Below are 25,509 nucleotides of genomic sequence, written 5' to 3'. Positions count from 1 at the left end.
TAAAACGTACCTAAGACCATCTTTATGTAGAGCTCCGTGTTGGTAGAGAGTAGTGTTGTGGTAACAAGTCTGACAAATCTCATGTCTATACACTAGTGAGATGCAGAAATTAATGATATGGTGCATAGATTAAAGTATAGTTTGAACAAGAAGTTAAATGTCTCATGCTGCAGTCTGGCAGGGTTGCTTCAATACCATAGGAAATGGAGAACTACTGTCTTTTTTTTTTAACATGTGCTTTATTATTTGGAAGTCTCATACATCTGAAGTATCATTGTAAGGAGCACCTGTAGGAAAATCAAACCTAGAAGCATGCATTTGAAAGTAAAGATTGTCTGTTATTAATGAAATATTTAAAAGACATTGAAAATAAGCCTCTTTTCATAGTTTTACAGAATTGTTCCACAAAAATGCACATTATCCTTACCACAGTACATATAAATATTGTGGATGTGGAATAGAAATCTCCACCCTTCCATATGAGATGCATCAAGAACAAATTGTTATCCCTTATGTCAGAAACATAAAAGGCACCATAATAGAATGTTTAGAAAAACCTCAGTTTATGCCATTATATTTTGATGTAAAACTGTAAGAATTGCTGTCCCAACTTCAAACAAAAGGCATTTCACACCTGTAAATTATCATTAGAAATTGTAAACCTTTATTTTTTTTTTCAGAAGTATCAGGTGCAAATGCAAGGTAAATATAAAATCTGTTGACTTATTAGATTACAAATACTACCCCATGAAAAAGCTGTAATTACAAAAATATAAAAAAATATTCTAACACCCATTGTTAGAGCTTAGCGTCAATCTACACTGTCCTACAATCTACACAGTACTACAAGTCCAAAGCCAGATCTGATTTGGACACATTCCCAGACTAGGAAAGTTCTGTTTTGTCTATTTTTACATCAATATTCTGAGCTGTGGTTTTGCTTTTTGGTTTTGTTTCATTAGTGTATGTTAAGGATGCCAAGTGGAGGGTGCTAACGGATAAAAGGTATTTATCAACGGATGGTAGCAACATGAATATTCTTGGTCTGCTGTCCTCCAGAAAGTCTGCTTCTCCAAGGATGAAAGTTTTGATTTTTTTTTTCTCCAAGCCTCCACAGTAACTTTGTGAGGGAGGCAGGGTCCCGTTCTCATTCATGATCCTGTAACCACTGGCAGGTGATTGTGAAGTATTAAATTCTTCTTACAGACTTCAGTAAGGAAATGTGAAAAGTACACCAACTGCTACTACTATGTCATAGACTTGTAGCTACATTTGCACAAGGACAACATTTGCAACACCTTTTGTCTTTCATGCATAACAGATTGGCACATACTTTATCCCTGTGGGGATTCTCTAGCCCTTGGCTTTAGTAAACTAGATCACCATATGATGTTGAACCACCTACAAAGGCAGATTAAGATAGCGTACATTAAAATGAGGTTACTTCTAAATAACTTCATTACTAGATGAAATGAGATATTTTTAGTGAATGAACTTTATATCTGCTGAGCCTAGGCCTGACAAATGCTAATGCTTTTATGGCTGAATACTGAAAGCTGTTTCTTCAGTCCTTTATCAGTGCTACCAGAAGGTGTTCAGCCTCTAACTCTAGAAATGCAGTAGCCTTCTTTCCTTGTGCAAGAAAAGTGACATAGATTAGTTGATTGTAATACATCTGTACTCTTAGATAGCGACCTAGATATGGACCAGGATCATTGAGCCAGCAGTATGACTACAGAAGATTTAAGAGTAAGCTGTATTATCATGCTTGGTGCACAACACTCTCCTTAGCAACTACCCCCAGCATTTTTCTGGAAGCAACATTTGTTAGTCCTTGCCAATTGAAACTGGATTTTGGGCAGCTAAGAGGTCACTCCAAACAGCTGTTCTCCATAGATAAAGTGATTGTGGAGTAGTGTTGCATTTTGCCTTACTTGAAAAGACTCACATCTTCCTTGAAACAGCAATTTACTACACTTTATGCATACAAAAGATGTGAGTTAACAAGGGCTGGTGGAGTTGTTAGGAGAGAAATGTTCAACACTCTTATGCTGGGATAGTGTGTTGAATAGCATATGAACAAGAAGCTAATATTCCTCATTATCTTTCAGTTTCATGAAAACAGGTTTCACACAGACACCACGTTCACTTCTCTGATCAAAACTGTATATTCCACTCAGAGTATGCTGTGATGGCAGGATTTCTTTTTAACAGAAGTTCAAAGGTATTGCACCCATCTGTTTTTAATAAGCACGCGGTACCTACGTGCTTAATCATATTTGGAGAACACTTCATACTTAACAGTAACAAATTATACCAAACAAGACTTAATATGGAGGCTTCTGTGTTTTTTCTCAGTAGCTTTTTAAGATGGGAAACATGCTTCTAGCTAAACAATTGCTCCTGGCATTTCTGTTGTAAAAAAGTCCACACAACAGTAGTAATTTTGCTGAGCAACTCCCTTCCCCAACCTACTGAGTCAAAAATTCACAAATGTAACTTACAATAAAGGCACAAAATCATGTACTTTCTTCTGTTTTTTTCACATTCCCCCCTTCCCCTTAAAAAGAAAAGTGTAATGATGTCTTCTATACCAGACATTAATTTAATAGTCCAATAAGCTGTAGTAGTATCTGAGATTGTTTTATCTATTTGGAAATTAGTTTAATTAAATGAACAGCACATTCTGAGCACATCTTTGTTCATGTTCTGGATCTGCCTTGAAGAGGCCTGGATGAGGGGAAAATGCCACAGTAGTTTCATGCATATTTTTCAAGAAACTTTATGTGGAAATCTTTCACTTTCTCCAGTAGGATCTTCAGCTTCTCTGCTGGAGGAAGAATGGTCATTCTGAAAAATAATATTTAAAGGAAAAAAAAAACACCTGTGTCATTTTCAGAGTAAACTGTGATCTTTGCACAGATCTTGGTTAATCTCAGGGCTCAGCTAGTACCATGTTAAGTTGAATAGCTGTTTTGACATGATCCTCTTCTGCATTTATACAATAACTGAACTATACTATTAATCTAGAATATTTTGTTTCAATCGGTTCATATGTAGGAATTCAATAATTGTTATTTTCTACTGAGTGATCAGTAAGAAGTAACAACAACTCAGATTTCATTTTGGGGGCAGTTACAGCAAGTTACACCATTTTTTGAGCTTTAGAGGTAGGCAGCTATGAGTAAATGTACATTTCTCTGTGAGTTGAAAACTTAATTCATAAGCATTAAAGCAATGCAGCATCCCACATTACACGTTTTAGTCCCTTTTTTTTTTGCCTTCTGCGTAATCCAACAATCAGGTTGAGTCTGCATGCAAGACCTACAGAACAAAATGTTTTTCCCAAACTGATACAGAAAAGGATTCATACTCGGTTTTTTACTGGAGCTGCATGCCTGCAGCTATCAGTTCTGTTCATTGGAAGCAAAAGCAATAGAGTTTATGTTCACAGTTTTGGTATTAGAAGACTTAGTCCAATATCTTGTTTTGATAAAGTGAGGAGTTTTTAGGGTGCTTAAGAGGCAGATTTATAGGGAAGACAATGCATCTTTCACACAGTTTCTACATAAGGAAACATTCAATCACTCCTCCCCTCAGAAGAAAGTAGGGCAATTTTTGTAGTGCCTTAGTCCACTTTCTGGTTCAAGTGTAGGCTATTATTATTGTTTGTATTTGTGGAGAAGGCATTTCAAATGTCAGTGTATAAAAATAGAATAAAACTATGTGAGCAAGCTGTGAGAACACTGCACAATCCTGAATAGCTCATCTAGCAGACCAGGTCTTTGACCTAGCTTACAGTCCACAGAAAATACCAAGGAGAAAGTGAGACAACATAAGATACAATAAAAATCATTATATCTAATCAGAAGAGAAAGTACTAGGTTGGTACAGACCTGTAACACATAGAGAGTTACAGTTCCTTTGATTTTAAGCAAACAGAAACTGTACCTGAAATGGTAGGTTCCTTCTTTTTGGCCAAATCCACTTCCAGGTACAACACATAGTCCGGTTTCTTCCAGAAGTTTCATGCAATAGAACATATCAGGTTCCATTTTATGAGCCTAAAGGAATAGATGTTTTGGAATTATGGAAGTCAAAATATTCCGAATACATAGAATTTCATGACAGCATATATTAAATTATTAGTTTCTGATTCTATTTATTACATAAGATTAAAAAAAAATCACACTGTGACTTAAGTAACAGCCTCAAAACTGTACACAAAAATCTAAGCCATTTGACAAGGTGAAATCAATTTCACAGCTGTATGTTCCAATTCCATTGGCAGTTACTATTTTTTCCCTGAATGATGTGCAACTAGAAAGGTCCCTTTGATAAATAACTACAGAAGTTCTTAAATACATGCAGGTTATAGACCTAATGAACTAATTAGCTAAAAAAAACAGACCTATTTCTGTCCTTGGGTGATACTCTTAACGTGGAAGCTTTACCACTGATGAAATGCTCTGTTTCATTTTGCCCTCTTAAAATACAGGTTATGTTACAGTTAAGATCATATATTGTCAATGAAGTACTGCTTTTGTAACCCTCACAAGCTTACTCCATCAGTGAAATAAAAAAATAATCTTTAGAAGTGACAAGAGACATGTATGTGAAGATTAAAATGGGTTGAGGTAAAAGTGACTTGACTGACCCTTTGCTTCTTCAATGGCTTTGGAAGGGGATAAAGATCCTTGGGAAAGCATACATAGCTCCTTGAAGTGGATTGCAATGAAATCCTGGAACCTTGTTAATCATGTCTTCTGCTATTTTGGCTTTCTTGGCAAGTTGTTCAAAACAGACTCCTTCTCCTGTTTTAAAAGGCAAGTGTTTGGTTTGACGATACTTGAAGTGGCCATAAGAATGCCAGAGAGAAAAAACTATGATGCTTAAGAAGCCCTCCCAGAATTTAGTGATTTTGAAGGGTTTGACTGAGCTGATTACAGCAAATGATTTTCTTATCCTACATTAGGCAGGATAAAACTACAAAGTGTTGCAGGTAGACAATAACCTGGAAGAAAAGTCTCTACCTGTGTACCCTCTTCTTACACTTTTCTTTCTGTGCTTCCCCTCTTGGCTAATTTTTAGAGACCAAGTTAGTTGAACCTTCAATCTGATTGAAAACTGTAATTTCTTAAGCCAAACTGAGTTTAATTTTAACAGGTGAGAAAAACTGATGAATATATTTTTAATACAGAAAGCCATGTTAGTTTGGTATATAAAGGCACTGGATACCTACAGACAAGGCAGATTATACAGCTGGCATTTGAGCTTACATTCCTGTTTAGATTTTAGTAAAAGCAAATCTATTCAGTAGATTATTTTGTCATGATAAACACAAGAGAAATTTTCTCAGCAAGAAAGCTGATTTGATAATGCTGCCTTAGCTTTTTTTGACTCCTAAACAAAGGAAGCATAAAGGAAAAATAAAACAACTTTTGAAGGTTGTCATATTGAGTTAACTTAAAATACCCTGCATGGTTCTGTAAATGGGTACTTTTACAGGATTGTCCAAGAAGAAAGGAAAGAAGTGTGATCTCTGTGCATATTTTATGTTCACAGGATAGGTTTAGGAAATGCACAAAAGAATAAGCACTTTATTGCTGACCTTTATGAACTGTGCATAAGATTCTTCTCCAGGTACTGGAGGATTCACTACAACATCCAGTGCTGCTTGTCCTGAGACTGGAGGACAAAGGCGAACAGAAAGCAGCTTAACAAGCGGTTCCTTTAATGTCTGGGTGCAAGTTTTAAGACCTCCATGTAGCCTCCTCTGTAGCCACATCTGTCAATAAAGTGAACAGAAAAGATTGGTTAATTAAGTGTTTAAATAGAGAAAAGCAAGGAAAAGTAACTGCAGAAGTGGAAAGGCAATTAAGGAGGATCGTACAATATGTAGCATACAGGTTGTTTGAAACAGCTCTGCTATACTGATAATATTTTAAGATGGAACTAAATGATACGTCATTAAGCCCTAGTATCCCACACCAAGAAAATCGATGTACATGCAGCTTCTCTGTTAGACAAGTTATTGTTAACTTGGATTATTTGCTCTTTCAGAAAAAGAGCATATGGCTGTAACAGCATTCATTTAATCAGAAAATTCTTTTTCCTTCCATCTCTTCCTCCCCAAAACAATCAAACATCCCAGTGATTCTTGAGCTCTTCCCTTGAATATTTGAGAGCATGTTTTTCCTTATCATAGGTCCAGGTTATGACTGTTAAGATTTTATCTTTGTGGAACTGAGGTGTTAGGTGTCTGAAATAAATACACTTATTACTTGGTACTTTGAAAACCACTGAGCTAATCCATTGCTATGTGCTTTAAATGCTTCTTTTTCTTTTCTTAATAACTTTTAACTAAAATTAATAGAAGAGACCGGATTACCTTCAGATCCCTAACATGAAATGGTTGTCCCACCAGATTAATAAGGAAGAAGAAACAAACCAAAAAAACTAAAGCAGACTTACTCGCCCATGTATCCCTTAGAGGTGGAGTGAAAAGAGGCCAGCTCAACATTGTTATAGTACTCGGGTCCCATCTCATACAGAATCTTTTGAAGGAATGAAACTGGCATCCTTCAGAGTACACATTGTCCTGGTAAACCTGAACAGTCAGAAGACATTAATGTGCTCTGTTCCCCCAACTAAGGATAAAAGATGGCCTGTCAGAGAGCCAGATCTGGACTGAGAGAAACAGTGGTAACACTCAAAAGCCATTAGAAGACACAGGGTTCTTGTTAAGTAGTGGTTACTGTTACGATGCATTTTATCTCATGTGGCCATACTTAGTAGTTTAGCCTTTGGAAGGACAGTGAGCTTCTTTGTATAATTTAGTCTTGTATGTTTAAATTGAGTTTCCTTCTGTTTCTTTCATTTGAAATGGACTGAGTATCACATAGGGGTTTAGATCAGTTCCAGCAAGGTTCCTCCTTCTGTGTCCTTGCTTGTGTCCCTTAAACTTTCCCTCTTGTTCAAATCCAGATCAAGCCACATCCCATAATTATCCTCTGCTAATAAGAATCTTCTGTGTTTGCTCATATGATAGTAGAGAATCTGTTCCCTGTACTTAAAAAATAACAATACCACACATGGAACAGGATTACACCTCATGTGTGCTCCTAACTGTGCTTTTGAGAGAACAGAATATTCAGTTACCTCATCAGCCAGAAGAAAAAGTTTCTCTTCCCAAGCAAAGTGTATCACATCTTCAATGCACTTTCTGTTTTGCACTTGTCCTATAGATTGATTTTTAAAACAGGAAAAAAGTCATTGGAGCATATATTTACAAATCTTTTTGTCCAGACCTAGTTAGATTGCTGGCTTTTCAGTAACATATCCTTCTTTCTCAAAAAAGTGCTGCTCAATTTTAGAATTCAGTTCACTAAGTGTGAAATTAAGTAACATTTTGGAAGGAATCATGGTTCAAGGTAACTTAGTGCAACTTAAGCAAAGAAGTGTAAGTTACAGTAATCAATCAATAACTTGTTAAGAGTACTCTGTATGTAACTGACTGTTTGAAATACTCACATGATGGTTAAGTGGGAGCTAGTTTGTCACTAAACAAGCTGACCTACTAAAAAACTAAATTATTCTGAAGGAAGCAGTGGTTGCCACTGAGTTCAGAGTTTATCTGTAGCCATTGACTCTCAGAGGCAAGAGGCTACAGGCCATGTCAGGACAAGATCTTTGATAAAGACTCAAAGTAACTGAAAGTCATTCTACAAGTGCATGAAACTTCAGTGAAAGCATTGTCTTCAAATGGGATCCAGTAAGGTGAACCTGCTTCATCTTCTCTTCCCAAATCCCTGGAGTTCCATGATACTGAAAATGTTTCTAAAAGTATGACATACTGTCCTACTTAGTGCACTGATCTCTAGAATTCAGCATACAAATAATTGAGATGTATTTAGGATTTGCCTACAATGTCAAAGGAATGAAAAGGGGGAAAAAACAAAAGTGGTCCTAAACCACATCAATTACACAAAATTGGTATAGACCTGTGGGATTTCCAGGGTTGATAACGCAGAGGACTTTTGGATTGCAATATGATTTAGCTTCATATAAGGATCGGCGAAGTTCATTCACATTTAGAGCCCAGCAATTTTCTTCATCCAAATAGTAGTTCACCTGGATTGCATCTAGATCAGATATGGCTGCTGAATATAAAGGATATTGTGGTATAGGGATCATCACTCCTGTTCTGGACTTTCCACCTCCTGAGACTAAGATCTTTAAGATTGACTGGGAAAGAAGTAGGGAAAAAAGGAAAGAAAAAAAGGTCACGCATCAGCACTAACAATATACTCTAGAATAAGTACTGATCATTCTTCTTAAAAAATCTAGAAGCACACAGAAATTTTCTCATATCAAAGGGCATTTATTTTTTTTTGAGTTAAGTTACTAGCAGAGCCCAGATGGTCTTCCCTAGCTTAATAGAATTCCTCTGTATGTCATGGCTTCTAAAGACTATGTCTGATCAACTGCAAAACTTAGGAAAGACATTCTGAGCACAAGGCTAGAGGGAAAGCTGGAAACAGAAGTATCAAGATTATATTTCTGTTGTGCCTTGCTGTAAGTAAAGAAGCCTCAGCTAGTTGTTGCTTGTTGCCTCATTTTATCTCATTAAACATAAAAGGCCAATAAATAAACTCAAAATTTAGAACTTGGGTCTCCTTTGGAACAGAGAGACCTGTATTAGATTACAAGCAAATGTGGCCATCTAGAAACAAAACTAGATACTCAGTGTTTTCATTTTCAAGTAACAGAAGAACCAAAGGCATGCATTTCTTGGGATGGAAATCTAATATATGTGGTTTGTGCCCAGAAGATACAAACAGAAAGGTTGTGTTTGTGCTAAGGTCAGTGCAGAGCCTGTGCCTAGATGCATATGTTTGTGTCTATATGTAGGCTTTTTTTCATGTGAATTAAATAAAAGAGTGCACTTGGTGCAGGAATTGGAGAGATTTCTTGCCTTTACAATCAAGTACGGGTGCAGAACTCTGAAGTACAAGTGCAATCAAAGCAGGCATCCTGATCAACATGTATTAATAGTGTAAAAACAAAATTAGCTCTTCAGATGTAACAGTGCTATTCTTGAACTTTCTCATTGGTTTTAGAGCAAAATCTGCCTTTATGTGTCTCTCATCACATACTAACTCAGCTGCTAAGCCAATGACTTACAATCAACATCATTTTATACCCACCACTAGTTTAGAAATGCTAAACATCCAAAATGTATAATCAACATCAAATGGAAAAAAATATCTTTTTAACACCTTCTGTCTCCTAAGTTATGAAGTTGTTTTATTCTTGGAAGTGCCAAATGAGAATCATTATATTGCTCACTTTTCGTCACTGGTGAAATCAAATGAGCATGATGCAGTTAGTATGCTACACTGCTATTCATGACAAGCTGCAGTATAATGCTGGGCTTCAAAAGCTCTCGAAGGCCAATTCAGTAAAGACATCTGGAAAAGTGCTCGCCAGAACATTATCATTCTGAACTCTGCCACTAGATGTCATTTTTAAAAAAAGGCTTTTACAAAGAAGCTGCATAAGCTTAATAAATGCAAAGAACTGCTGAGAAATGTGTTCATATAAAGGAAGAATCTAATAGAGGCAGCTATTTCCATCTTGGAACCTTGGCTGAAGCCAAAACCTGAAGTTTTTCCCAAACAAGATGGCTAGGGAAATAGATCTTTGGGATTTTCATTAGCATTAACCTGCACTAGCAGAGTTTATTAGGAGGAACTGCTGAGACTTCTCACCTCTGAGGTCATTCCCTTTTCTCTCTTCCAGGGATTCATACATGCTAATCTTCAGTATTTATGTATTTGAACCATCGAGGACACCATTATTTAGTATGAATGGTCTGAATCTCTTAAATTTATATTTGGATACCTATGTATTTTATGTTACATTTACAATAGGTAGTATAAAAGGTACTCAGAGACTTCATCCGCCTGTTTCTTAGCTAGCATGGTACATCCACTTAATTGGGTGTATTAGATAATGTGACTTCAGTAATCTGTTACATCAGACTCACAGTTTGTGAGATCAGATGTTCAACAGAGAACTATTTTCAGAGGTCACTGATAAATTATAGTTTATACTACACATACAGAGTTCACGTAGGTTTAATTTTATCACTTACAGTAATACCATCACTTGCCCCAGTGGTAAGATATATGTTATCTGGATCTGCAGGAACCCCTCCATCTCTTCTTTCAATATATGAAGCAACATCTTCACGGATGCAATTTATACCTTGGGTGGCAGTATAAGATCCTGTGAAAAGTAAAGCATAAGATGAAAATTCAGTACAATGAATATCAGATCTTCTGTTTGCAAGCAAAACTCCTGAATTAGCGTCGTATGAAGTAGTTTGAGGGCTTTGGATCCCCAGGACTGGGGTTTTGTTTTTCTTGTTTGTTGTTGTTTTTTTGTGGGTTTGGGGTATTTTTGGAGATGCTTTGTTCAGAGGAAAAGAATTCATTTGGAATTAAACAAATATAATATACTAGATTGTTAAAAAGTAGGACCTAAAGGCTACTTTGAAAACTGAGACAGCAATCCCATTTTTACTATCTCTCATTGCTTTCTTTATGTTGAAAACAACTTCAGAATGTCAACTGACACCTATTTTATGGGAACAAGAAAAAGAGGTGGCATGTACAAGGGAATGGAAAATAACTTCTTCAAATCCACAATGATGTAAGATTTCTGTTTCACAGTATGAAACCCAAAAAATCTTAAACTGCATCTCTCTCCTCCCACAGCATCTCCTACAACTGCTTTTCAGTTACTTGCAGCAGAAACATCTAGGATCGCACCAATCTATAAGCCTTGTGCAATTTACAGAGCACAACTAATAGTGTTGAATAAAGTAAGATGTTAGATGGCTGTGTGGTGCATTGCTGAGCACGTGCCACAAAGAAAGAGTGAAAATAAGCCTAAGCCAAGGTGAGGAGTGGATTCAAACTATGAAGACTAAGACTGATGGACAGTGAAGTGACAAGTGTACATCTAATTTAGAACATTGTCACGAAGCTGCAGAATCTTTTTGGCTTGTTGGCTGAAGTGGAATAATTGTGCCTGACTTAACTGTCTTCACTCAGTTATATGCTAGTAGTCTGCCTGATAATACTCCTGCAAAATCATAATTCATAAAGACAACCTTTGCAAGAGCTGCACAATTACATAAAACAAAATGGCAATTCAGGGCACAAAGTTCCCTCGTGTCCTAAACATTTACTTTTGCAGGACTAGAAGTTACATTGGATCTATGTGTGGGTCTTGGACCACACTAAGAAACTGCTATTAATTTGGAGAACAAACCTAAGGTGTGATTCTGTCTTGTGTTTCATTGAGGACTAAGCCTCATGGCTCAGTGAGGATATACAGAAAACCTGAATTCAATTTTCAGGTCTTCTACATTTAATTATACTCAATTGATAGCTTTGACTAGGACCCATCTGTTTGTACTGTGCGATGCAAATAAATAATCCCAACCCAAAAAGCTTTGTGTGCATATATTAGATGTATTTTTATAGAGGAGAGGGGTACATTTCTCAAATGCCTGGAAAGATACAATTATCCCATATGCAAAGCAAGTGATGTCAAAGGAATGTCAGGGTATTTGAACAAAACAGAAGTTGATGACATATCATAGTCTCCATACATGGTCTGCAGGTAGAAAGGCTCAATACTATGAGTACGGTTTTGTCAGATGAACATTCATTGGAAGTTTGATTATTTTAGTTCATATACAGAGGTCAAGACATTCATACTGACTTTGCAATTAATACATTTAAATAGACCCCTGCAGATGTGGGTACAACACTACAAGTAGCTTGACCATACACAGTGATGCCACTTCTGTGTTAGACTGGCATGTTTTTTGAAAATCAAGTTTTATTAGAACACAACACAGCACATAAAGCTATTTGAAGGGATCAGGTTTTGATGTTTGGGTTTTTTTTTCCCAGGAAAGTAAATTTTTCCTTCTTAGCCATGAAAAGAACAGCAGTAAGCTGTCAGACTGCCCACAAAGTGATAGCAATAACTTCAATTTAGCTTGCCTCTGACTGTGTGTTTATGGAGTGCTGTATGAAGACCAATGAGCAATCAAAGCCAAAAAATATGTCTATCTGATATATGATACTGGAGACACAGAGGGTGGAGAGAAGGCAGAAACCACTAGAGCAGATCAGTAGGGTCTGCAGTGGTTACAGGTTTCATGAATTTAGAAGGACAGTTTTTCTTAGTAAATATTCCATCAGGAAAAAATCATTTAAGATTCCATTAACTTACAGAACTTCAATTTACCCACTTAAAATAAAAGGATGTATTTACAATTATCATCTTATTTGAATACTGCAACTGTTTCAGGCCTACTTCCTAAGCATCTACTGAGCTAACTCAAATTACTTGAAATATGTGATCTTCTGCTGAAAAGGGGATTTTGTACAGAGTCAACTTATTTCTGAAACATCATGCAAGGCTGAATTCCTTTCATTTCACTCCAGCATGGGATCAGGACCCAGCATTCTGAGAACTCCCACCATGTCCCTATATTTGAAAATCACTACAAAGAAGGGTTGATGCAAAACTGAAATGTATGCCCAGTAAGTCTTAAATGACAGTTAGGACTATGTGAATTAATTGTTCCAAAGTAAGCCGGGAAAGGAATTCACAAAGCTAGAGGAACTTCTCAGTTTTGATCAATGTATTTTTAATGTTTTACATATAGGAACAACACTAATGCAAAAAAAAAGTGAAGATAAAATAAATTCTTTATTAGGCTGTGCTGTTAGGCTGAAATACTGCTAACGTGTTTAGGGTTTGTTATAAAGTTTCACAGCACTTACTCTCAAAATATGCCAGTGCAAATGAGCACTACAATCACAAAGATTAAGAAATAGGATAACTACTCTAATCTGTACTCTGAAATGTCACTGCTAGCTTACCTGTAAGAAGGTGATTAAATACCCCAGATTCTTTGACATACCAAACAGCTGCAACACTATAGTAGAAATTCTAGAGGCATTTCCCAGGTATAAATAGGCAGTAGAGTCGCCAGATGATATCTTTATCTCTTCCATTTTCTATATACTAAATGTGCCAAGTTTTTGTGTGTATTTGTATGTATACTCTTGCAGGAACACTTCTTGAAGAGTTGAAGAGTTCTTTAGTTCTTTCAAGGGTTATTTTATCTTGTAGAAATTGGGCTTTGACATCTTCAGTGAAAACTATCTTGGCTAAGTATAAAGCTACCACCTTTCAGCTGTGTAGCTTTCCCTTGGCACAGCACTATTGCCTCGGTACCTCACTTTCTGATACGGCAGTTCACATCTTGACAAACCTGGACTGACAATTCAAAATTAAGATAAGGAAATATGAGCTGCTTGGCTGAGATGGACATACATCATTTGTTGATGCCATCATTACAAGGCCAGTAGACTCCTTAACAAAGAATCATCTAGAGATGATAAAATTGTAAACAGCCCCATTTATACTTAGCAGGAAACCCAGCTGTCACAGCTCAGGACTGACACATGTGATAAGAACAGTAACAAAGCTTCACTGGTACTCTCTGCCACTAACTTTTCAAATACAAAACTCTCAGTATTATGTTTTGGGTTATGCCCAGATGTTATTGTGGTAAGAGCTCCATAATTCTATAGTTCTCATCTTGTCTTCTGCAACAGTTCTCATAAAAATTTGCACTGTTATTTTTTTTTTCTCAGTAAGTGAACTCTCCCCCCATCATTTTGCCCTAGGCAAACTTGACTTGTAATCATGTAAAACAAGAATAAGAAATTTCAGTACTGTAAATATTGAACCTGAAATTGTTGATTCTAACACCAACAGGAGTAACTGAAACAGAGGCTTACCTAAGCTGTTTCCTCCACAGCCCTGCAAGATTCGTCTGGCTCTCTTTTTGGCATCTTCTGGAAAACTTGGGCTGTCCAACAGGTTTGGGTATGTACACAATGCCACTACCTAAAGCACCAAGGAAATGTAAATTGGGCACTTCTTAATATTTTAAGTTGGTAATATTATTGTTACCTTTCCTTGATCACAAATACTAGCTAATATATAGCAAAGGTTATGATGAAAAGTTTGGAGTTGTTCTTTAAAGGGTATTGCTTATAAAAGTGAACTTCCACTGGGTTCCAGGTTCCACTGATAAAAAAAGGTTACAGAATTATGAACTATTTGTATTACAGACAGCAAAGATTAGAGTCCAAGTGAGCAATGCACAGTGCAAGCACAATAAGACACAGTTCATTAGTCATATGTAATTTCTGAACATCTCTACCCTTCACTCTGTGTATTACTAGCCCACTTTATTGACAAGAAATCAAAAGTTTAAATGTGGAGCAGAAAGGAGAAATATACCTATATTCTGAACTCCCAGCTCTATGTTCTAATAATTCTTCCCCAAAATAACTTATGGTTATTATTAACTTGAATTTGTGGGAAATATTTAATTAAAAAGGAAATGGTAATATAGAACATAATAAAAGTAGAAACATGACCTAGTAGAATTAAGTCTATAAAGGAATGTAAGACACAAAGAATCTTGAGGGCTTGGTTGAGATCTTAATTTCTCCCAGTCCCTCTCTCGTGCTTATGCTTACATGGTGTAGTATGAATAGTCTGTTGTCATCTTGTGTGATAATGACTAAAGAATGTGCACACACAGGAGAAGGGATTTCCCATTCATCCAGTATTGTCTTTAATAACATTGGATTGGAATAATTTGTAAGAAGTTCTGGTCTTCCTAGTTTGCTGGCAGTTTGCTCTATAGCTCAGTTTTACAATCTCATGATCTGGAATCTCAGTTTGATATGGTTTCAGCTTGTCCTAGAACTCTGAATTTACGTTATTATAGTCTGAGGATTTTCCATTTGTGTCTAAGGGATGTTCAGTAAAAGGCATAATACTAGTTTTCAACCTTGCTTGTATCTTATGAATACTGCACAAATATGGATTCTGTTGTAGTCTTTCCTAAAAAGTTGATCTGTCAGTTAGCTTGCCTAGAGGTAAAATGTGCAAGATCAACAACAGTACAAATGCACCAGATGTGTGCAGATTTTATAGTGTCAGCTAAGAAAAGCATTTACATATTCATTGAAGCCAACCACTTTCTTTTTTGAAGAGCATTATTGATAATGTATCTGCTGACTGGTAACATAGGAGAAATGGCAGGAAAAAGCATGGATGGGGAATGATCTGAAAGTAAGGAAAGCTACTGTGGTGTTAAGAGGACACTCAGCAAGTGAGGTACAGGACTTCATCTCAGAAATCAGAATTTGTAACTCTTTACAAAAGAACTATTTGAAGTCTAAGAGCACCTAGGGAATCATTCATATCAATACACACATCAGAGAGATTTTAAGGGTATTTTGGGTAACTTAATAAAACATCAAGAACAGTATTTTGTAATCTTCTTACCTGCCGGAGGAAGGTGATTGGCCTTTGTCCCATTGCATGCGCATCTCCAATGTTGGCTTTAATTACTTCAGTAAAAGGCTTTTTGATTCCCTAAAAAGAGATAATTCATAATGTATTGTTAGGGCTGAAGCAGATGATAAAAAAAATCTTTGTTTGTTATGTCATATGCTTATAACTAAACAGTGCCTAATCTCAGAACAGAGTGTTTAATGTAAAACTCAATTCATTTCTTATACAATACTGCCACTGAATCTTAGCTACTTTACAGAAATTATGCTGATTTTGACACATTTTTAAATGATAGGCTGGCTCTTTTGTTTGTTGGTTTGTTTTTTTCCTGATAGCTGAAAGTAAGACTTTGTCTTGCCTGAAAAGTACGTGATGAAGTAGAAAAGACAAAAAAGTGACATTTTGAATGGTCACTTACAACAACTTGTTAGATACACCTACAGGAGGGATGGATCAGTAAAGAAGCTATAAAGATTTTAGGACATTTCAGAAATCCACCCACAAATGAAACCTCAAGACCTTTAGTATATTTTAGATAGATACTGCTATTTATTTATTTTCTATTTAGATTGAGTATTCATTGTGTGATGACCCCACTTTTCCATATGTAGATCTTTTATGCTGGTGAGATACTATGTAATAAACAGCAGAAGTGCTAAGTAATCACCATGAATATTTGAGATCTTTGTAATCTCGGAAATCTGAACAGCCAGCCATTTTTTCCTGTGAGGAACTGAATAAATCAGGAGAACAGAGAGAAAACAGTTAATTACTGTTGATTAGCAATCACAGCTCTTTAAGAAGCAAAATAAAATATGGGAGAAAAGGCAAGGAACTGATTAGCAGAAAAAAAAACCCACCACTGATTTAAATAAAAATGATGCACTGAAAGTAAAGGACAACATTATCAGAAGAATTAACAGCTTTTCTAATGTGTATTTATGTATGAGAGATAGTAGAGAGGCCTTCTAACAGAGACAGGATTTTCATGCGGACTGCAAAGTTAGACAGATTAGTTTTCTGTACAACATTACATGTAACAACCTGCCTTAGCTGTGAAATGAACTCACAAAGCCTCTTCCTGGTCCATGTGTGAACAACAAGTAGTTATTGGCTTTGGATATAGGACATGTGGCTGGCAAACCTGAACTAATATTTGCTCTTCTACCATGGATTATGTGTTGGACTTAAGTGACAGACCAGAATCCAGTCATGCGAAGTTAACAATAACTAAAATATAGGAGTCACCAGGGATACAAATTCCCAAGTGTGCCAAGGTTTGCAAGTTTACAGCTGCATAATCATAGTTTTATAGAATCATTAAGGTTGGAAAAGACCTCCAAGGTCATCAGGTCCAACTGTTAACACTGCCAAGTTCACCACCAAACCATGTTCTTAAAGTGCCACACCTCCATGTTTTCTGAACACTTGCAAGACAGTGATTCCACCACTTCCCTGGACAGCTTATTCCAGTGAACTGAGGCCATTTCTTGAGGCCATTTCCTCTCATGCTGTTGCTTGTTACCTAGGAGAAACAACCAATATCCACCTCACTACAACCTCCTTTCAGGTAGTTGTAAAGAGAGGGAGAGAAAGTCATTCCTCTGCATTTGCCCTTGCTGAACTTCATGAGGTTCACCACTGCCCAACTCTCCATCCTGGTCAGGTCTCGCTGAATTGCAGCACAGCCTGACAGTGTGTCAGCCAGTCCTCCCTACTTACTTTCACTGCAAAAGGCTAAGCAGTCTTTGACCATGTCAGCAGCATACCTCTGCTGAGAGAATTTAAGTCCCTGGCAAGCCAAAGAACATACAAAGGGAGCAGAAATTAGGACACTGGAATTGTGTTGCTTTTTTCTAGTGATAGAGAGCTGTCCCCTCCCCACCTCTGCTTCTCTCTTATGTTGTTTCTCATATATTCTCTTTCTCTCTTTTGCATATTCTCTTTCTCTCATATTCTCTCTCTTACATTCTGTCTCATACTCTCTTAGCTTCTCTCTTATTCACTCTCATACACATATATTTTAAATACTCCGTCACTCAGCCTGTCTTTCACACTTTCATTCTCTCTCACTATGGGGATGCTTTCAAGGTGTGTTCTAGAGTCTTGTCTGACTGGACTGCAGCCAGCCTCTGCCAGCAAGCATAGATTTGGAAAAGTGAAGCTTGTAGAACAGGATCTCTAATAATAAACTCAAGAGCAGTTAGGTACCAGATTGATATTTAGATCTACTGAACAGGAAAAACAATCCCCAGCCCTATGAAACAGCCACTGCTATAGTCTTCTGCCTTTAGTTGCACTTCACTGTCCAAAAAAACACGATTCATCTTCACCTTGGGAGCAAAGCCAATCTTCTGCCAATCTTTTGAAATGCTGAGAAAGGGGACTAACTGTAGGAGCCATATTTAAATCTGAAGAAGCCATCTTGCATTTTAATATTCCAATATCAAGCAGAAAATACAAAAATGTGTTGGTTTTGTTGTTGTTGCTTGGTTTTGTTTTGTCATGGCTTGTTTGGGGGGTTTTGGTTGGTTTGGTTGGTTTGTGTTTTTTTTGTTGGTGTTTGGTTGTTTTTTATAAGTTGCTGGCTTCTTGATAATGAAATCTTCTCAGATTTGAAATAAGCTCTTTGGAAATTAACTCCTTCTGCAGTTACTTCTGTCCCTCTCCCCAGAGGAAATGAAGTATTTTAAAAGATGAGATGAAAAGCCTCTGAAAACTTAAGCAGGTCATTCTAACCATACTGGTATTCTAAGTATCATATAAAGTTGGGAGAAGGGATTTTCATATGTGAACCAGAATTCATTGGTGCAGAGCCAATACAAATCTTTATGTAGTTAACCAGGATTGGAGAAGCTTCCTCTCCCTCATGACATTCCCACAGCCTCAAGAAATCCAGAAATCCAGCAGGTTAGGAGTATAGTATGAGGAGAAAGTCAACCATGCAAGAAGTGTTGGGAGATTTATTTGATCAAGGCAAAAATAGGATGCCAGAACACACACTATCCCAAAGAAGAAACATGAAGACAATGTGCTGCCAGGAGCTGGTTTATCTCTGTATAGTCTTAGTACACCTGGAGTTTTCCCTTAAGGTGGTGCTGTCTAAGAATACTGGCAATTTGCAAAGTAACACTGTGCCCCAAAAAAAAAGTGAAGAAGGGTGCAAATTGACCTAAGGCTGTCTTTGCTGAAGTCTCCAGCAAATTCCAAAGGAATACCCTCAATCTGTAGAGAGGCTTGTGTCATTTGGATTTGGTAATGGTGACAGGAAAGAACTGCAGATGGTTTTCCTGAGGAGGCTGTGAAAATGTGAGTGCTTCTAATTCCAGATGAGTAAGTTGGTATTCCAACTATTTCTGAATTTTGGAATTTGTACACTCTTGGCTGCTCCTCACTGTTGCATTTTCATTGCCATTGCTTTGTGCCTCGCCCTGACGACTATGCAACACTGTGCTACTTCCTTAGCAGAAACCAAGTTTAGTTTTGCTGTGACTTGTGCAAACACACATAATAAGACAGCTGACAAAATGAAACATTTCAGCATAGCTGAGATCTATGCTGTAGTAGCCAAGTTGCTTGTGTGCTTGTTTTTTTTTTTTTTTTTTTTTAGTTTGTTTTCTTCTCTCAAAGAGCCAAGAAAGCACTACCCAGAGGCCCTTAACTAATAGGGACTTGAAGGCCTGAATTAGCATTCCAGTATTTTTATTAGAACAGCTCACAGCAGAAAAATAAACCTGACCTGCTTACCACAGAGTAAGGCTTTGAGTTTATGTTATGCATGTGTAATTCAAGCTGACATGAGCTGTTGTTGGAAGGAAGGAGAAGGCAAATTCTGTATTTTGGATTGAAATGGCAGTGATTACTTGTGTGCCCCCTAATATCAGAAGAGAAAATCAGTGGACTTGACCCTTAAGTGGCAGGTATGGATTATAGAACACAAATTGTCCTCAAGTCACTTGTGCCTTACACATTGTTCAAAGTGCATCTGCATTCAGAAATTTTGCCTATATGCCTAGGTTTAAATATGATTGTAAAAGGACATAATTAAAATAATGCTCAATAGAAGATTAGGCATTAGGAACCCTCTTAACTTTAAGATCTATAGGAAAAGAGCTATTTTGGAATAGATTTTTGCTACTGTTTTCAACTGCATGGACTGTGTGCTTCTGAACATATGATTTTTAGTAACTACTCTTAAAACATGTTGGGTTTCTTTTTTTCATCTTCATCTGCCGTAGTTTTTGCCCTGTTATAAAACATGGGATTTACTACAGATTCAATTCTAGATGCAACATGTACAGGCAACCAAGGAACAATTCTGTCTTAATGACGTCAAATGCTCTTGCCTGGAAGATACTTTCTTAGTGTGCACACAGTCACGTATTCAAAGCAGAAAATTACAGGATGGTAATTTAAGCTTAACATCTTTCATTACTGGGTATACCAGTCAATCTTGTATCTTTTTCTTGGCATGTTGAATTGTATTCTGCATTTCATTGTCTGAACTGTATTTTCTCTTCCCACAACTCCCAGGGACAGAGTCAATTCACATTTACAATTAAGCCTGCATTCTAAGTCAGAGTGTCTTTCAATTTAAAAGCCTGAAGAATTAGCACCAAAAAATGGGGAAATCTCTACAGTCTTTTAACTAAAATACTTAAGCAGTTGCTGCCTGTGATTATAGCAACATAAGTAAAAGGAATTTTGGTAGTTTTATTATACGAACAGAAATGTTTGAGTGAGCCAGTAACTTAAAGAATGAACATGCAACAGGAACCTATTTGCAGCAGTTACACAAATGAAAAACGTGGGCACAGGAGATGAGTGTACAGCCTTCTTGCTCAGACTACAGTGGCTATTCAGAAATAAATGTGCTTCAGTGGGTAGAGAGTGTATACTGGCATTAAAAGCACCTAGTTCCCGACTCAGTGGTGAAGTATGTTAACCAGCTATGCTGATCTGAAGAAACTTTCTACATGCTACCTATATATCTCTGCATACCACCCCTCTACCCCTTTCTCCCTGCAGTTCTCTTTCTGTTACTTGGAAGTTTTGAACAGGACCTAATGTTGTGTGGCCCACACTAAACCAAAGAGTCTCCAGTGTTAAAAGAATTGACTTGTGGATCCTGAAATGCAGTTTAATATGCACGTGCTTTGTGAATATGTAAAAGCCATCTTAACCTGACATTATGTAAAACCTAAGCAGGAAAAGGGGGAAAAATGAGAATGTGAGATGTCAAGAGTGTTAAAGATAACAGGTATGAAGGGACTTCTCATAACAAGATCAGTCAAAATTAACATGACAGCAAAATAACAAATCAGGTATGTGTGCTGCTGATGTAAAGATAAAGCTTGCTTCTTATTACTGATAAAGTGGAGGTGCTGTCCAGGGATTACATTATTGTTGCACTCAATTCTTCTTTAAGACAAAATTTCTAGTCTGAAATGTAATTAAGGTCAATACTTGATACAGCAGTCATATGTTAGCAAGTCTAAAATAAGGAGATAGAAAAAAATCTTAGTTTTTTGAATGCTATTGAGAGTATAATCATCTATTAAAGTATGCCCAGGCTCTAGCTTGCTTTCCAGGAGCACTAAGGAAAATGACTGAGGTCAGTCCTTTATCCCTGCATTAACTTAGTAAGTCACAGTTATGAAGTCCAAGTACAGCATGCCCCATCTTATTCTGCTTTAACAGAATATTGTTTAACAGAATATTTAACAGAGTATTCTAACAAGTCACTTACATTGTCTGAATCCTGAGCACTAAAACTCATGCCTCATTTTTACTTACTTTTTAAAAGAACTATCCCTTCAATTGCCTAGTTGGAGACTTCTCAGGTAACATTTTAGTCTTTATTTCTATGTGCATTGTGGAGTTACAGCTCCTGTTGTAATGAGCTGCTGTTAATAGACAGAAGAAGCAAGTGCAAGGTAGAACAGAGGACCTGCTGTTCAGAATCCAATGCAGCAGAACAAAACAGAGAAAACTGAAGCTTAATTGGTGCAAACAGCTTCAGGTAGCTATTTTATAGTCTGCATATCAAGCTGTGTAAGTTACACAAGTATGAAGTCTTAACTGAACTGAACCAAGTTTAAAGAGGGAGAGACTCTATTTCATCTCATTAGACAATTATTGCATTTAAGATGCATTTTAGCTTAGAAACAAATGACCCAAAGGCATCTCAGTGAAACAGGACAAAGGCAGATTTACTAGTGGGTATATCATTGTTTCACCTTTGCCTGCTCTTGCTACCACCAGACAATTAAGTGCTTTCAGGTCACACTATGGAACCAATGCTTTCATGCCTGTGAAAAACTTCTTCCCCATCATATGTAGTAGAGTTGCTACAGCGAAACCCTTTTGTCCTATATGGATCTAGAAGTGCTGTGGGGCATCACCTTTCTCCAACAACTGCTTCAGCCTCTTTATCATGCAGTGTCAATTCTGCTGGCAGTGGTTGACATAACTGTGAAGTAAGGTTGAGAGGGATGAAAATAAAGTAGTGGTCCAGTTTTAATTAAAAGTAAGCAAGTGCCATTGACCTGTGATCACATAAGTAATTTTTAGACCAAAACCCAGAGGTTTAGATAACCTATATTTCAATCATAAGGAACCTAAATACTACTCAAGGCTGTATACCTTAACAGGCAGTTTGATTAAACAATAGAAAGGATGACATTTTTATCGGAAAGGCAAAAAGGAATGAGTAACTTGAGGAGTGTGGAAGAAACTCTTGCAACTGCTTCCTTAATTTGATTAGTGTTCTCTGCAGACACATTGTGCCAACTTTTGGAGTAATGCTGTCCTCCTTCCCTGCCAGCAGGGAGGTTTTTATTTGCTTTAGTCATCTTAAGAGCAGAATCACATGTCTGTCATGTCTATGAATGCTGGTAGTCATTGATAATATTCCGTGAGACTGGTTCAAGAAAGAAAACAACAAAACAAACCCAAAACCACACAACTTTTTGATGGAAACTGCCACGTAAGCTGGCACAAACCTGCCATAACAACAAAGCAACTGGAAAAGACTTGCTCTCACTTCTTTTTTTAAAATGCACAGAAGATTATTCTCTCTGCCAGTGACTCAGCTGGTAATTGAAGTAAGCAGAGGAGTAGGGAGGAGTTAGTGAAGATCATCTTGTGTTTGTTTTGTCAAGTAGTACCTCCTGCTCTGTGATGTTAACTTGAAAACAAACATACTTAGGGAGAACACTGTAAGATTTTATACTCTGGAAAATGCACCCACTAAAGAACCTAGTTGCATAAAGTCAGTGACACATTTGTAAACAAGTTTTAAGGCAAAAAATCAAAACAAATGTTCAGAAATGATATTTCTGTCACCACTCTCTAGGTTTAAGTAGAATTATAAAAAAGCCACTTTTAACAATTATGGAATTAAACATAAATAGATTATATATATATACAATAGAGAGTGAACTGAAAATGTGCTTTGCTTTGTAAAGCATGGAGAATTAAGTAACATAGAGACCAAGGAAATAAAATCATGTGTTCTACGTAGCATTATTATGGCACTGGTTTTGATCAAAGCTCTTTACATAGTCTATTGATCTTGCAGCACTTGAATAACATGTGAGCAAGCCTTTCTAAAGCAGAGAAGGCAAGGAACAGTATTTGAAATAACAGAAAAATAACTATGCTAGATGCTTTATTCAAAACAGAAATAACTGAGTCTTCTGACTGACAGGAGAATCTGTGATGTGAAGAGCACATACAAAAAGCCATGCCTGAATTACTAAGGGTTGGGCTTTTTTCAATGTTAAGTCTTAAGATAAGGAAAGAGGAAAAAAACATGAAGAAGAAAACAGAAGCACTGACTGATTGGGGCGTTTTACGTAGCACATTTTGGCCCAGACCCTCAGGAATACTGCACGTTACACTTTATTGCCCAATCCTCCCAAAAATACTAGCCACGTAAAACTTTGGGCAGTGCTACTGAGTATTTGAATTCTGAATTCTTGTTCTTAAGCACTTCAACCTGTACAGCTGGAAAAAGAGAAGCATAGTACCGGTGGTCTACCGAGAAAGCATTAGTCTTCCCGGCTCTGGAAGACCGAGAACCAGGGGAGCGTGGGACGGGCCGCGGGGCAGTGCCTGGAAGCATCGGGTCCATCTCTCGCTTTCGGAGACGGCCGGTGTCAAAGGAGCCTTCCTGCCTGGCAGAGGCACTATCTCAGAGACCCTCCTCAACGCTTTAAACGCCTTATCTGTGTGATAAAAGCTGGTCAGTCACTCTCTTGTATAACACAGAGCGCACGGGATTGCAGCAAACGACCTATGTGGATGAAGAAATGTAAACACCTCTGCACGGGGCATACCCGATTGGCCTTACGCAATCGGTGGCACACAGTAGCCGGAGAGGGAGGCTTCTTTCTTCAGAGCCTCTCCCACCTCCCGTGCCGAGGGGGGCGAGTGTGAGGGGGGTCCGTCCGCGGAGCCGGGGCGGGCTGATCTGGGCAGGGCAGGGTCCGGGCAGCGCGCGTCCAGCCACAGACAGCAGGGCAGCAGCAGGGACAGAGGAAAAGCTGCTCCTGTGCTACGAGTTCCTAACTCAGTACTAGGCGTTGCACTATCACTCGCAACGCCACCGCGACAGACCCAGCCGCCTGTTTTCCCGAGGCTTCGACGGGGTGAATGACCAGCCCCGCGGGATGCCAGCCACCCCACTGCCTGCCACGTCGGCCCCATAGCCGGCCGCGGCCCTGCCGAGCCCCTCGACGCCCCAATCAGGAGCGGCGGCGGCGAAGGTGTGCCCTGGGGGCAGGGCCAGTGCGGGCGGCGGCAGCGGACACGCCAAAGGAGCAGACGGTTGAGGGTCGGAAGCCCTCCCTGCCCTGTACCCACGGCCGTTCCTGTCTCACCTTCCGCAACTCCTTCTCGATCTCGCCTGCTTTAAGGACGATGGGGCCCCGCACTGCATATTCCAGCGCCTTCACTAGCGGGTTCATGGACTCCAACGTCAGGATCCTTTCCCTACTCGCCTTCTCATTGATCTTCACCGCAGAGGCCTTGGCAGCGCTGCTCCAGCGCACCGTCCCCTCCCGCGCCGGCCGCGGGAGCCGGGGACACCGCAGCTGACGACCAGCCGCCAGCGAAGCGACGCAGCGCAAAGCCATGTCTGTCCTTCCGCTTCGGCAGACCTCTAGTCCCTGGCAGCCCAGGCGTGCCGCAGTTTGCTTGGCAACCAAGGCAAAACGACGCGTGCCTCTCCAGGTAGTTCCCAAAGCAAGGTTAAGGATGCTAGTACTGAGGAGCGATGTAGCTTGTAGTCACACTGGGAGCTAGCAAGATGCACACGACCAAGAAATACAATCAGGAGAAGTGCCGAGAAGCTGACAGAGTTACACGTACATGCTCGATCGTCTCATGTCCAGATCCTGCAAACTTAATTGCGATAGATACAACTAATCTTGCAGCGTTGCGATGCTATCTGAAGAGCAACAGAATCCACCATTGCATCAGAACAGCTTTGTAGACCCCTCTCCCCGGCAGACGTGTCCGTGCTAGTGCTCTGGCAGAGTCCCGGGCAAACCCATCCTTCCCCAGGCGCGCCCTCAGCCGCCCTGCCGGCGCTCTCCCGGCCGGAGCGTGCGAAGGTGTGGATTGCACCAGCCCGACTGCCGAGCGCGCTGCCTGGCGGGTTTTGTAGTTCCTGCAGCTCTGGGCTGCGCCTGCCCACAGCATCAGGTGATGGGCAGGGAACTACCGCATCCACAGGCCTCCCCTCCTGCCCGCCCAGCACCCGGTCCCGCATTGTCTACCGCTACTGGCGGGCAGGGCGCGCTCCCGGGGCTGGAGATGCTGGGGAACCGGCGAGGGGGTGAAACCAGGGGCGTTTCCCAAAGGGATGGCGAAGCCAAGCGTTCTTGGTGCAAGCCTCGGAGCGGGGCTGGGGTAGCGGGCAGCGGAGTCGCAGCCTCAGTAGGCGGGCGGCACAACGGTGCCGTTCCCGCTGCGCGGGCGGCGGCGGGTTCTACCGTGCCGCCGCACGCCGCCTCCTGCCTTTGT

The 25,509-nt window shown here is 39.0% G+C and overlaps 1 protein-coding gene across 1 annotated transcript; it reads right to left on the bottom strand.

Annotated features, from left to right (window-relative positions):
• Window positions 1-641: 641 nt before the first annotated feature.
• Window positions 642-24,869, bottom strand: GPT2 (glutamic--pyruvic transaminase 2). Its single transcript, XM_064159759.1, is given in 15 exon segments — window positions 642-2,850; window positions 3,952-4,064; window positions 4,654-4,790; window positions 4,793-4,814; window positions 5,612-5,737; window positions 5,740-5,788; window positions 6,475-6,562; window positions 6,565-6,610; window positions 7,162-7,241; window positions 8,004-8,247; window positions 10,160-10,293; window positions 13,902-14,010; window positions 15,469-15,558; window positions 24,363-24,747; window positions 24,853-24,869. Coding segments are annotated over 15 exon segments (1,731 nt in total). The 3' UTR covers window positions 642-2,759.
• Between the last annotated feature and the right edge of the window lie 640 nt (window positions 24,870-25,509).

The sequence above is a fragment of the Pogoniulus pusillus genome, chromosome 20, assembly GCF_015220805.1.
Source record: "Pogoniulus pusillus isolate bPogPus1 chromosome 20, bPogPus1.pri, whole genome shotgun sequence".
In the NCBI taxonomy this organism is placed as follows: domain Eukaryota; kingdom Metazoa; phylum Chordata; class Aves; order Piciformes; family Lybiidae; genus Pogoniulus; species Pogoniulus pusillus.
The sequence above is the reverse complement of the archived record's forward strand: the minus strand, read 5'-3'. Positions and strand labels throughout refer to the sequence as shown.